Below are 12093 nucleotides of genomic sequence, written 5' to 3' on the forward strand. Positions count from 1 at the left end.
CTACATTCAAAAACAACGATGCCAACCAAAACCCTCAGTGACAGGGTGAGAATCCCACCTGGGCCCACCCCTGAGCTTTCCAAGGGTGGGTCCGATCAACGTGGTCCCCACAAACCAGATGCTCAAGAAACACTTGGGGATCAGTGATTGGCTCTTAACTTGCCTTCCACTAACTCTATAAAAGTGTTCTTAAAAACAGTACCGAGTAACTTTTTAAGCCTCGGGCCACACTGCCTTAGCCCAGAGGAGCCGGGGAGAAACGTGGACCCACTGACAATGGGGCATATTCGGCTCCTAGCCTTAAATAGATGTAGAAACTGTATTACAGATGCATGTACCAGTGCAGGACATACGAGTGAGCTGTGTGCAACAGATGAGCACGCGACATGCACCCACAGGCGCGGAGATGCAGCGGGATCCGGGTTTCTCCCCCAGCCAGCCTCCCTTCTCCAAACAAGCCCTCCTCCAACAGGACACCAACACCTGTGGCCAAAAGCCCTTGTCCATCCATGTTTCCAGGGCAGTGTCCGAGTCCTGCGTGACCCTGTGGGGGTCAACCTCTATGAGCATTCGGTCAGCAAATGCCACGTCGGCCAGCCGGACACTGATCCCAGAGAGAAGGTGAAGGCTGCTCCGGAAGAGCTGTGTCTGCACGCGCTCCAGCACCCCCGCTCTGAGCAGGCTGACTGCTGATATCCTCAGGGTGAGGCAATTGCCGCAGAGGCCACCTGCCGGCGTGCACACCCCTCCAGGTTCTGTGTCTTGTGATCCCTCCGACCTGGACAGTTTGTCCTTCGTTGTAGGAGTGTGAGTGCAGCTCTTGGGCCCAGATGGGTAGGCCGGTGTAGGAGGAGAGGCTGGGTTCCAGTTATTTCAGCATGCGCAAGGCCACAGGCCTGTCGCGTCCATGGCCCTCGGTCAAAGTCAGCCCTGGTGTCTTCTCCAGCCTCAGCTCTGGGGGCATCATCCAGGGAGAGAGTGAGATGGGCAGGGACGATGTGGTGCTTCCGCTTCAGGCCTCTGCTCAGAGCTTGATTCCGTTCAGTCCACTTTCCAGATAACGCCGAATGCGAAACACAGTCCAGGAAAGTTAGTTCCATCCACTTGGCTGCCAAATAATCGTGGGCTGTGCTGGGAACCACGGAAGCTGTAGGAAAGCTCGTGAGATGTTCCCAAGCAGGGCCTCTCCCCGAACCCCCAGGTTAAAAACAAAAGTAAAAGACAACAAAAAAGGAATCAGAATTCTCCAACACTGGCCCTGTCCCCAGTGAGGGGTCCGAGCCCCCATACCAGCGTCTGAGTAGACAAGAGCTCTGGTGCCACCACCCCAAGGTGGGCAGGGTACCCCCCTCTCCACCATATGCCTGTGGCAGCTGAGCCAGGCCTGCCCGGCCCCAGCGGGAGGTCTCTTCCGTTGTGGTAAGCCAGGCCTCCACCTGCCATCTTGGTCTCCTGCCTCTGCCTCCTGCCCCGGGCCATGCCAACCAGCCGGGTGGCATTTCTGAGGCTCCATGGGCACCCGGTTTCCCCACAGAATGGGTCAGGCCAAGGAGGGCCAAGAAGAGGAGGATGGCTTCGTGGGAGCCCTGCCCCCAAGACCCCAAATGACATACATTCCAGTCTGTCCCTGGACGTGCGTGCGTGGAGGTCATGCAGCACGATGGGGGAGGGGCGGGAGTGGGGCTGCAGTCCCCAGCCCCCTGCCCGCGGGGGCGGCTGTTGCATGAGGGCGGTGGACCTCTGGAGGCGCGGGATGAGTGTGCTGCCGGGTGGCCCTGGGTGCATGCAGGGGCTCAGGATGCAGCCTCGTCTTCCTGGACGCCGGGGAGCTCTGGGCTCTTGCCCCCTTCGCCAAACCCTTCTTTCCTGTTCAGGGGACACCAGGGACAGAGGGACCTCAGGGTCAGAATATGCACTCAGGGAGACACTCTCCCTCATATGCACTCAGGGAGACACTCTCCCTCACACACACACAGGAATCTGAATCCCACAATCTCTCAAAGCCCCCTTCACCCACTGCCCCAAGCTTGGCCTCCCTCTGGCCTCCCTACATCATGGCAGTTGCTCCTTGCCGGTCTCCCAGCCCCCAGTCTCAGCCCGCAACGCCTCCGTGACCCCCCATTGACCAGAGATGAAGTCTAAACCTCCCAGCACGGCCTCTGGAGCTGCTCACGGTCTGACCCAGCTGACTTCCCTACATCCTCCAACTATCAGCCTAATCAAGGGCCTTCTCTCTGTGTGTGTGGTTTTGTTGTTGTTTTGAGACCGCGTCTCGCTCTGTTGTGCAGGCTGCAGTGCAGTGGTGCAATCTCAGCTCACTGCAACCTCTGCCTTCCAGGCTCAAGCGATCCTCCCACCTCAGCCTCCGGAGTAGCTGAGACTACAGGCACATGCCACCACGCCCAGCTAATTTTTGTATTTTTTTATCTCTATAAAAACAGGGTTTCACCATGTTGCCCAGGCTGGTCTCAAACTCCTGGGCTCAAGTGATCCATCCACCTCAGCCTCCTAAAGTGTTGGGATTACAAGCGTGAGCCACCGTGCCCGGCCTGAGGGCCTTCTGTGTTGACCTCAGTCAGCCCCCAGCAGATCTGGGTAGAGAGGCTTTCATTTTGCATTTTTCTTTGCCTTGTTCACAGGGCAGAGTCCATCTATCAGTCTTGGGATTCTGTCACATATTCAACAGATTTCTATATCTAATTTTCCTCCCAAAATGTCTCTTTTTAAAATAACCAGTAAATGGGTTTTGATATCTTTAAAAAGGACCAACTCCACTTAACTCTACTACTGAGTTTCTACAATTATCCCAAAGTATAAAAAACTCTATGGCCGGGCACAGTGGCTCACGCCTGTAATCCCAGCACTTTGGGAGGCTGAGGTGGGCAGATTACCTGAGGTCAGGAGTTTGAGACCAGCCTGGCCAAAATGGTGAAATCCTGTCTCTAATAAAAATACAAAAATTAGCCGGTGTGGTGGTGGCATGCACCTGTAATCCCAGCTACTTGGGAGGCTGAGGCAAGAGAACTGCTTGAATGTGAGAGGCGGAGATTGCAGTGAGTTGAGTTTGCGCCATTGTACTCCAGCCTGGGCAACAAGAGTGAAACTCCATCTCAAAACAAACAAACAAACAAACAAAAAACCAAAACAGTCTATCAAGGATAAATATTGGGACTTGATGATGAGGTAAAATCTTCTTTCAAAGTTAAACGTGGAGGCTGGGTGTGGTGGCTCATGCCTGTAATCACCTAGCACTTTCGGAGGCCAAGGTGGGCAAATGGCTTGAGGCCAGAAGTTTAAGTCCAGCCTGGGCAACATGGCAAGACTCCATCTCTATTTTTTTTAAAAAAAGCACTACCCCAAATTAAACTTGGGTCACAGAATTCTAGAATTTTATAGCTGGAAAGTATTAAGCCCAATCTTGTCACTCTGTTTGCCAGGTACAAACTAGGCACTAAATGTATCCTTATCCTGTGTCTGGCTTGTTCCGCCACTAGGGGGTGCTGGACCACAGGCTCTGAGTCAGAAGGACCAGGTGTCCGTCCACCTGCTGTCCTGGCATAATTATTATTTTTTTGTTTTTCTTTTTTTTTTGAGACAGGGTCTGGCTCTGTCACCCAGGCTGGAGTACAGTGGTGCAGTCTCAGCTCACCGCAACCTCCACCTCCCAGACTCAAGCAATCCTCCCACCTCAGCCTCCTGAGTAGCTGGGACTACAGGCACCCACCACCACGCCCAGCTAATTTTTTTTTTTTTAGAGATGGGGTCTTGCTATGTTGCCCAGGCTGGTCTTGAACTCCTGGCCTCAAGCAATCCTGCCTTGGCCTCCCAAAGTGCTGGGATTATAGGCATGAGCCACCGTGCTGGCATAATAATAATTATTTTTTGAGACGGAGTCTCACTCTGTCGCCCAGGCTGGAGTGCAGTGGCGTGACCTTGGCTCACTGCAAGCTCTGCCTCCCGGGTTCACACCATTCTCCTGCCTCAGCCTCCTGAGTAGCTGGGACTCCAGGTGCCCACCACCACGCCCAGCTGATTTTTTGTATTTTTAGTAGAGACGGGGTTTCACCATGTTAGCCAGGATGGTCTCGATCTCCTGACCCTGTGATCCACCCGCCTCGGCCTCCCAAAGTGCTGGGATTACAGGCGTGAGACACCGCGCCCGGCCGTGCTGGCATAATTATTAATGGCTTCCCCTTTCACTCTCAAAAATGTCCCCATTTGGACGTCAAATTATATATGCCCCCTCTCCCCCTACACTAAGCACAATTCCAGCATCAGGGGCCTACATTCCTGGATGAGCTCAGAGAATCCTCCCCCAACCGCAACCACCTCCCTGAAGAGATGACAGAAAAGCTGCAGTTGGGACCTCCAGGCCTCTCCCAGGCCCCCCACCTCATTATGAGGCTCTCCCTGGGTGCAAGCGACCTCCAGCAGGGAGCAGATGTCAGCTTGTCCACTACGAGGGGTCCCGACCCTTCTGAAGGGCCCTCTTATGAGAGGGAGGCCTCACGGAAAACCAACATGGTAGTCCCGGACAGGCCTGGTGACAGCGTGAAGCCAAGGCACCCGGACAGCGCCTGGCACTCACCCCTCTGGGGAGTGCGCCTTCCACACAGAGCAGGCCGGGGTGGGGCAAAAAACTCCCACCAGCCCCTTCCCCAAAGCTTCCCTCCGGGGCCAGAGGAAGGCAGTGGCTGTCCCAGGACCACGCTGTGGTTCAGGACCCCACCGGTTTTCTCTCTGCAGGTTTGTGTACAAACTCCAGCACAGGCCTTATTAGCATCCCAGACTGGCTTTTATTATAGTGGAAGAAGGTGGACCTGCTGAGGACGAGGTGCACAGGCTTGGGGAGCTGCTTTTCTGGACCCTCCTAGGAGGTGGTGAACCCACAGGCGTGGCTCACCATAGGGAGCCCTCGGCCAATGCGGGTTCCTCTCCCGTGGTCCACCGGCCAGCCTGTCCCTGCTTACTCACTGGACAAGCACTCACAAAGTGCTGACTGGGCGCAGAGCCCCAGCAATGGCTGCAGGCAGCCTGGGCCACTTGGGAGAGCAGCCAACAGTCCCCAGGGCCAGGCAGAGGGGCCAGCACCCCTCCTCCACAGCCCGCCAGCCTCCTACAGGAAGCGAACATCAGCCTGTCTGCAAACCTCTGCCAGGCTGCCAAGGGGCCACAGATTTGAAGCCCCAGAGGGGCTGGACCCTGTGAGAGAGTGACATCAAGCTGCATGGAAGAAGGGTCTTCCTGTCCCACGGAGGGGCTGCGTGAGCTCCTCATCCCTGGAAGTGTGTGTGTGAGGGATGCTGGCCCCAGGAATGAAGCAAGAGCTGGGCCCAAAAGGTCCCTTCTAGCCCCGACTAACCTTGGGGACAGAGATGCAAATGGGGCCAACACCGAGACCTGGCCAAGTCCCCAGGCTCTGGCCTTGGCCCAACGACAGTGAGAATGGGAGGATGGGCCTCAGACCTCCCCACCCAACTCCAGGGAGTGCCCGGCAGTCCCCGGCCCACCAGTACTTACACCAGTAAGTTTCCTGGAGCAGACATGGATCGCTCTTCCCTCCGTGCTTGGGGCTCAAACGGGTTCCCAAAGGAACGCTTCCTCAGCATGGACTTCACCAGGATCTGAGGAGGACAAGGCAGCGTGAGGAGCACAGGTCCCAGGCTCCCAGACACGCAGCCTCTGCTCCGATTCCGAGAGCAGCTGCCAAGGGGGCCGCAGTGCGGGTCCCATCTCAATCAGCACAGCATGAAATGGCAGGGGCAAGAACACAGGGCGCCGGCAGCTGGGGGCATATTCCTGGAATGGTGAGGAGCCGGGTGCCGCTGGTGCATGAGGAGGGGGCCGGGACCAGCCCATGAAGGGTCCACAAGGCCAGGCTGAAAGAGTGGGGAGGGCCAGGGCTGGAAGTGGGAGTCCATTAGAAGATACCTTCTCGCTACGGCAGCAATGCCATGGAGGGATGCTGTGCCATCCTTCCCGCCTTCCGGCCGCCGAGAAGATGCCAAGATGCTACTGCAGGGCGGCCCGGGAAGCGGCTGAGCCGCAGCCGGTGGCCCAGCCAGTGGGGCTGCCAGGAGGGGAACAGCTGCCGCAGCCTGGCTGTCTGCCTTTGTCCCTCCTCCGTGACAAGGACGGTTCCATGCCGTGCCCACAGACACGCCGACTCACACGCATGCAGAGAGGCAGCGGCACACTTGCCAATCCCTTCACTCCCTCGCTTGTCTCCATCCATCCTGTCAACACTGGTCACCACTGGCTGCCTACTGTGTACTGGCCACTACTCTAGGCCCTGGGGCCACACTGAGGCCAGAATTCTTGCCCTCATATTGCCATATAGCCTTTTTTTTTTTTCAGACGGAGTTTTGCTCTTGTTGCCCAGGGCTGGAGTGCAGTGGCACAATCTCGGCTCACAGCAACCTCTGCCTCCCCGCTTCAAATGATCCTTCCACCTCAGTCTCCTGAATAGCTGGGATTACAGGCATCCACCACCACACCCGGCTAATTTTTTGTATTTTTAGAAGAGACGGGGCTTCAGCATGTTGGCCAGGCTGGTCTCAAACTCCTGACCTCAAGTGATCCTCCCGCCTTGGCCTCCCAAAGTGCTGGGATTACAGGCGTGAGCCACTGCGCCCAGCCATCATACAGCTTATATTCTAGTTGGGGGAGACAGGCGATAAGTAAAGAAGAAAAATCAGTAAATTATGTATGTCAGTAAGTGGAAAGGAAAAAATAAAACAAGGGAATGGCGATGAGGTGTGAAGCAGGGGAGGCTGAAGCTACAGGGTCAGGGAAGGCTCGCTTCTCTCTAGGAGGGGATCCTGGCGTAAAAAGCCGAAGGAAGTGAGGGAGCGAGTCCCGTGGCCATCGGGGGTGGGACTCCCCAGGCAGAGGGAAGCGAAGTCTGAAGGCTCTGGGGCAGCCCCTTCCATGGCACGTGGCCAGAGCCGAGTGCATGATGGCGGGACGGTGCACGAGCCCCGCAGAAAAACAGGGCGGGTGGTGGGGCACAGGCTGGAGGCCCGATTCTGAGGGACACAGCAGCCCGAGTGAGAAGCAGGCTCTGAGCTGGGAGGTGACACACTCATGCCACTGGGACCAGGCTGTGTGCTGAGTTGAGCATTGACCAGGGGGACAGGGAGCGAGAGTAGAAGCAAGGGACAGCGTGGGAGGTTGTTCCAGTGGTTTGGGAGAGAGGAAATGGTGGCTAAGACCAGGCAAGTGGTCATGGGGACCCCGTGGGAGTTGCCTGGTTCCAGGGACCCCACAGAGCCAAGTAAGCATAGGGGGCAGGGATTGAGCCAGCTGGTCCCAGCTGGGCCGGGACCCTGCAGAGGGGGATAAAGTGCAAGGCCAGGCCCCGCCAACGGCAGTGGCCCTGGCTCTCCTCCTGGCCTTGTGCTTGCCCTGACTCACTTGACTGTCAGGCAGGGGCAGGGCAGGGCTCTCAGTGGCCCCAGGTGGCCACGGGGGACTATGTGAATCACTTCCAAGTGCCAACACAGAAGCTGAGCAGAGGAAGAGGAGCAAAACCGAAATGTGAGCGGGCACTGGGGGAGACACAGGCACTGTCTAACGGATACGCAGGATCTGGGGGAGACGCAGGCCCGTCTAACTGATACGTGGGCTCTGGGGGAGAAGCAGGCGCCGTCTAACTGATACACAGGATCTGGGGGAGAAGCAGGCGCCGTCTAACTGATACATGGGCACTGGGGGAGATGCAGGCACCGTCTAACTGATACACAGGATCTGGGGGAGACGCAGGCACTGCCTGATTGATACGCGGGCGCTGGGGGAGATGCAGGCACCGTCTAACTGATACGTGGGCTCTGGGGGAGAAGCAGGCGCCGTCTAACTGATACGTGGGCACTGGGGGAGATGCAGGCACCGTCTAACTGATACACAGAATCTGGGGGAGACGCAGGCACTGCCTGATTGATACGCGGGCGCTGGGGGAGACGCAGGCCCGTCTAACTGATACGTGGGCTCTGGGGGAGAAGCAGGCGCCGTCTAACTGATACGTGGGCACTGGGGGAGATGCAGGCACCGTCTAACTGATACACAGGATCTGGGGGAGACACAGGCACTGCCTGATTGATACGCGGGCTCTGGGGGAGACGCAGGCGCCGCCTAACTGATACGTGGGCTTTGGGGCCACTCCTCCAATCCAAAGGCTGCCCAGGCCGTTCCCCTGCCTTGTCCTCGGCACCTTGTGCAGTGCCTGGAGAACGGAAGCTCAGTAACTCTCTGGATGGAATGAAATGCTTCTTCCAGTCACGGTGACTGCTGCCGCTGAGCAAGGGCCATCTATTTCTTTCTTTTTTTTTTTTGAGATGGAGTCTTATTCTGTCACTCAGGCTGGAGTGCAATGGCGTGATCTTGGCTCACTACAACCTCCACCTCCCAGGTTCAAGCAATTCTCCTGCCTCGGCCTCCCCAGTAGCTGGGACTACAGGCGCCCACCACTGCGCCCGGCTAATTTTTTTGTATTTTTAGTAGAGATGGGGTTTCGCCGTATTAGCCAGGATGGTCTCGATCTCCTGACCTCGTGATCCACCCGCCTCGGCCTCCCAAAGTGCTGGGATTCCAGGCGTGAGCCACTGCGCCTGGTATTTCTTTCTTTTCTTTTCTTTTTTTTTTTTTTTTTGAGACGCAGTCTCACTCTGTGGCCCAGGCTGGAGTGCAGTGGCGCGATCTCGGCTCACGGCAAACTCCACCTCCCGGGTTCACACCATTCTCCTGCCTCAGCCTCCCGAGTAGCTGGGACTACACGCGCCTGCCACCACACCCGGCTAATTTTCTATATTTTTAGTAGAGACGGGGTTTCAAGGATGGTCTCGATCTCCTGACCTCGTGATCTGCCCGCCTTGGCCTCCCAAAGTGCTGGGATTACAGGCGTGAGCCACCGCGCCCGGCCCCATGCCCGCTATTTCTTTAAATCAGTCACTCTCCTCACCAAGCCTCCTGGTCTCCCGACCCCAAGACCTCCTTCTCCATGGGCCTCCAGCAGAATGGCGGCTCCAGTGGCCCAGGATCACAGCTGGCTGGCCAGGCAGGCCTCTGTCCCCCCAAGGAGCCAGGCACAGAGCAAGGCTCAGGTCCCCCAGGCCCTCCAGGACAAGGGAGCGTCTACCCCAGCTCTCTTACCACCGTGGTCCAGCTGGGGATGAGCCTGACTGAGTTCTTAACCTCCTCCTCTGTCACCTCCACCACGCTGCAGTGCTCCTCCTCCGAAGGAAGGGGCTCCTCCCCGTTCTTGGTCACCCAAGGGTGCAACTGTCGGGGCCGGGAGGGCAGGGAGAGGGGGGAGAGGTCAGGCCATTACCAGAATCACCTGGAGGGGTCCAAAGTCCACAGACTCAAACCCAACACACATGCATCCTGGTGTTGATCCCTCCAGAAAGGGAAAGTGACTCCTGTTTTCTGTGTCCCAGCCCAGCCCAAGACCCCCAGTTCCCCGACCTTGATGTCTGGCACCCCAATTCTCGTCTCGGGATTCTTGTCTAACATCTTCAGGATCAGATCCTTGAGCTCCTCACTGATTTCTGGCCTGGAGAGGGCGAAGGAAGGAGAGGAGGGTGGGACCGCTGATGAGGACCCCTTCCTGTCCACCTCTCTTCCCGAAACCCTCGTCCCTCGGATGGGAAGACTGAGTTCCGGACAGCAGGCGGGAATTTCACAACAAGGGCTTGGAGAGCCTTTCCTGAGCAGGAGGTCAAGTCTCCCTCCAGGACAGAGGCACAGACAGAGTTCCATGGGTGCTGGACACCCCACTGGGTGGCAAAGATGGTGAGGAGAGTCGCTTTATGGGACACCAGGGGCCTTCAGACCCACTCACCACCTCGTCCTTTTCTACACCCAGAGAAGATCCTCTCTCATTTGACAGAGGAGGAAACTGAGGCCCAGGGAGGTTAGCAGGCTGGCACAGTGCCAGCCAGAAGAGTGCAGGCAGAGATGGGAGACTCAGATGGGAGGGAGCAGCCCCCTCAGCGCCACATCAGCTCCAACTCTCTCTGCCCAAACCCCAGGGTTCTTTTTTTTTTGAGATGGAGTCTCGCTCTGTGGCCCAGGCTGGAGTGCAGTGGCGCGATCTCGGCTCACTGCAGGCTCCGCCTCCCAGGTTCATGCCATTCTCCTGCCTCAGCCTCCTGAGTAGCTGGGACTACAGGTGCCCGCCACCATGCCCAGCTAATTTTTTGTATTTTTAGTAGAGACAGGGTTTCACCGTGTTAGCCAGGATGATCTTGATCTCCCGACCTCGTGATCCGCCTGCCTTGGCCTCCCAAAGTGCTGGGATTACAGGCGTGAGTCACCACGCCCAGCCAAACCCCAGGTTTCGTTGCCACCAGTGGTCTTGGGGAGCCCATCCTTCCAAGACTGGGGAGCAGAAACCCACTCTCAGGACTGTTGACTTCGGTTCCCCCTGTTGTCTTAGATGCTTCATCCCTTTTAAAATTCCTGGGCTGAGGGGAAAGACACCCCTCAGCAGGGGGTATAGCAGGAAGAGAGGCACCAGGGGTACAACTGTGGAGGCCGGGAGGGAAGGCAATCACAGGACGAGGAGGAAATGGACAGAAGCCAGCTGGCTGGTGCTCGGGAAAGGGAGTGAGGCGGCCCCAGACGAGCGGGTGGCAGAACCCGGAGATGTGTGAATGCTAGCGCCAGGGTGTGGCTTTGAGAAGCTTCAGACAAACTTCAGGCAGGAGATGCAGGCAGATTTGTTGTGCTTTATCAGGGCTGTCCCCGCCTGAATGTGTTGGCTGGACTGGAGGGAGGCCAGCAGCAGCGAGACCAGGGGGAAGGTGGCTAGATAAGTGTGGGGAGGGGCCTGAGGCCTGAATGAGGCAAGGGGTATAAGTGGCAACAAGGCCCAGAGACAGGGAAGACGAGGGCTCAGCAGGGCTTGGGGACCACACAGGAAATAAGCAGAAGAGAGCAGGAGTCGCTGAGTACAAGTCCTGTTTCATTTTCTTTTTTTGTTTGTTGTTTTTTGGTTTTTTTTTTTTTTTTTTTGAGACAGAGTCTCGCTCTGTCGCCCAGGCTGGAGTGCAGTAGCACGATCTCAGCTCACTGCAACCTCTGCCTCCTGGGTTCACGCCGTTCTCCTGCCTCAGCCTCTCGAGTAGCTGGGACTACAGGCGCCCACCACCACGCCCGGCTAATTTTTTTTCTATTTTTAGTAGAGATGGGGTTTCACCATGTTGGCCAGGCTGGTCTGTAACTCCTAACCTCAGGTGATCTGCCCACCTCAGCCTCCCAAAGTGCTGGGATTACAGGCGTGAGCCACCGCACCCGGCCTACATTTCACTCCTGAAATCCACTGCTGAAAAGAGGAGCCTGGGAGCTCAGGCTGTGGCTGCCACGGTGGCCGTCATGAGGCGAACCACGCATGAGCAAGAGGCCTCCCCGACATCCCTGCTACGCTCAGAGACCTCGGTCACAATGGGAAGAGTGGGGAGGAAGAGTGGCTTGAGTCCCTGCCCCCTGACTGCTCTCCTCCAGAGCATCCTCTTTTCCATCTGTGAAATGGGGAGCACACACTGGCATCTTGAAGTTCCCTGACCCCGAGTGGGGGAAGGAGAAGTTCCCCTTGGGTCCAGGGGCTGGGTGGGGCTGACGCCACTGACCCCAGGCAGGCCTGCGGTGAGGGAGTGGTGTGAATGATGCCTGTGGTCATCCCTGGCCAACCCTGGATCTCAGGGTTCCCATCCACACAGTGACGTTGCGGAGACCCTTGGCTCCACAGTCCCTCCCGTCCATCTATTCAGGGGTCCCTCCCGGGGAACAGCACCGCCACCTTCATATCTGCAGGCTGGGGTGGGGTCCTCAAAGGGCAAAAGCTCTGCTAAAACTCAGACACCAGGAGCGGGTGGTAGCCCCCTTGTTCCCCTGGGTGGACAACTCACTCCTCAGCAAACACCACGGGCTCATTCTTGATCTTCCTGTGGAGGGCCAGGATGAAATCGTCGATGAATGGGCACTGTGGGGTGGAGAGGCAGACAAAGGATGTGGGTCCAGGGCCTCGACCTGTGCCAGGGGATCAACCCCCTTCCCTTGGTGGGGGCAGGGGTAGGGGGCAGGTCTGGGCTCCCA

The 12093-nt window shown here is 57.3% G+C and overlaps 1 protein-coding gene across 2 annotated transcripts in view; it reads right to left on the reverse strand.

Annotated features, from left to right (window-relative positions):
* Nucleotides 1-305: 305 nt before the first annotated feature.
* The window catches only part of CAMKK1 (calcium/calmodulin dependent protein kinase kinase 1), a 32127-nt gene continuing 20339 nt past the window's right edge, over nt 306-12093 (reverse strand). For both annotated transcript variants that reach the window (XM_034941308.3, XM_003810221.7), the window contains exons 12-16: nt 11907-11980; nt 9463-9550; nt 9148-9276; nt 5521-5624; nt 306-1866 (exon numbers count right to left, since the gene is read on the reverse strand). In XM_034941308.3, coding sequence (XP_034797199.1) covers nt 1794-1866; nt 5521-5624; nt 9148-9276; nt 9463-9550; nt 11907-11980 — 468 coding nt within the window. In that variant the 3' untranslated portion in view covers nt 306-1793. The remainder of the gene's footprint in view (nt 1867-5520; nt 5625-9147; nt 9277-9462; nt 9551-11906; nt 11981-12093) is intronic.

This window comes from Pan paniscus, chromosome 19 (assembly GCF_029289425.2).
Source record: "Pan paniscus chromosome 19, NHGRI_mPanPan1-v2.0_pri, whole genome shotgun sequence".
NCBI classification, from domain to species: domain Eukaryota; kingdom Metazoa; phylum Chordata; class Mammalia; order Primates; family Hominidae; genus Pan; species Pan paniscus.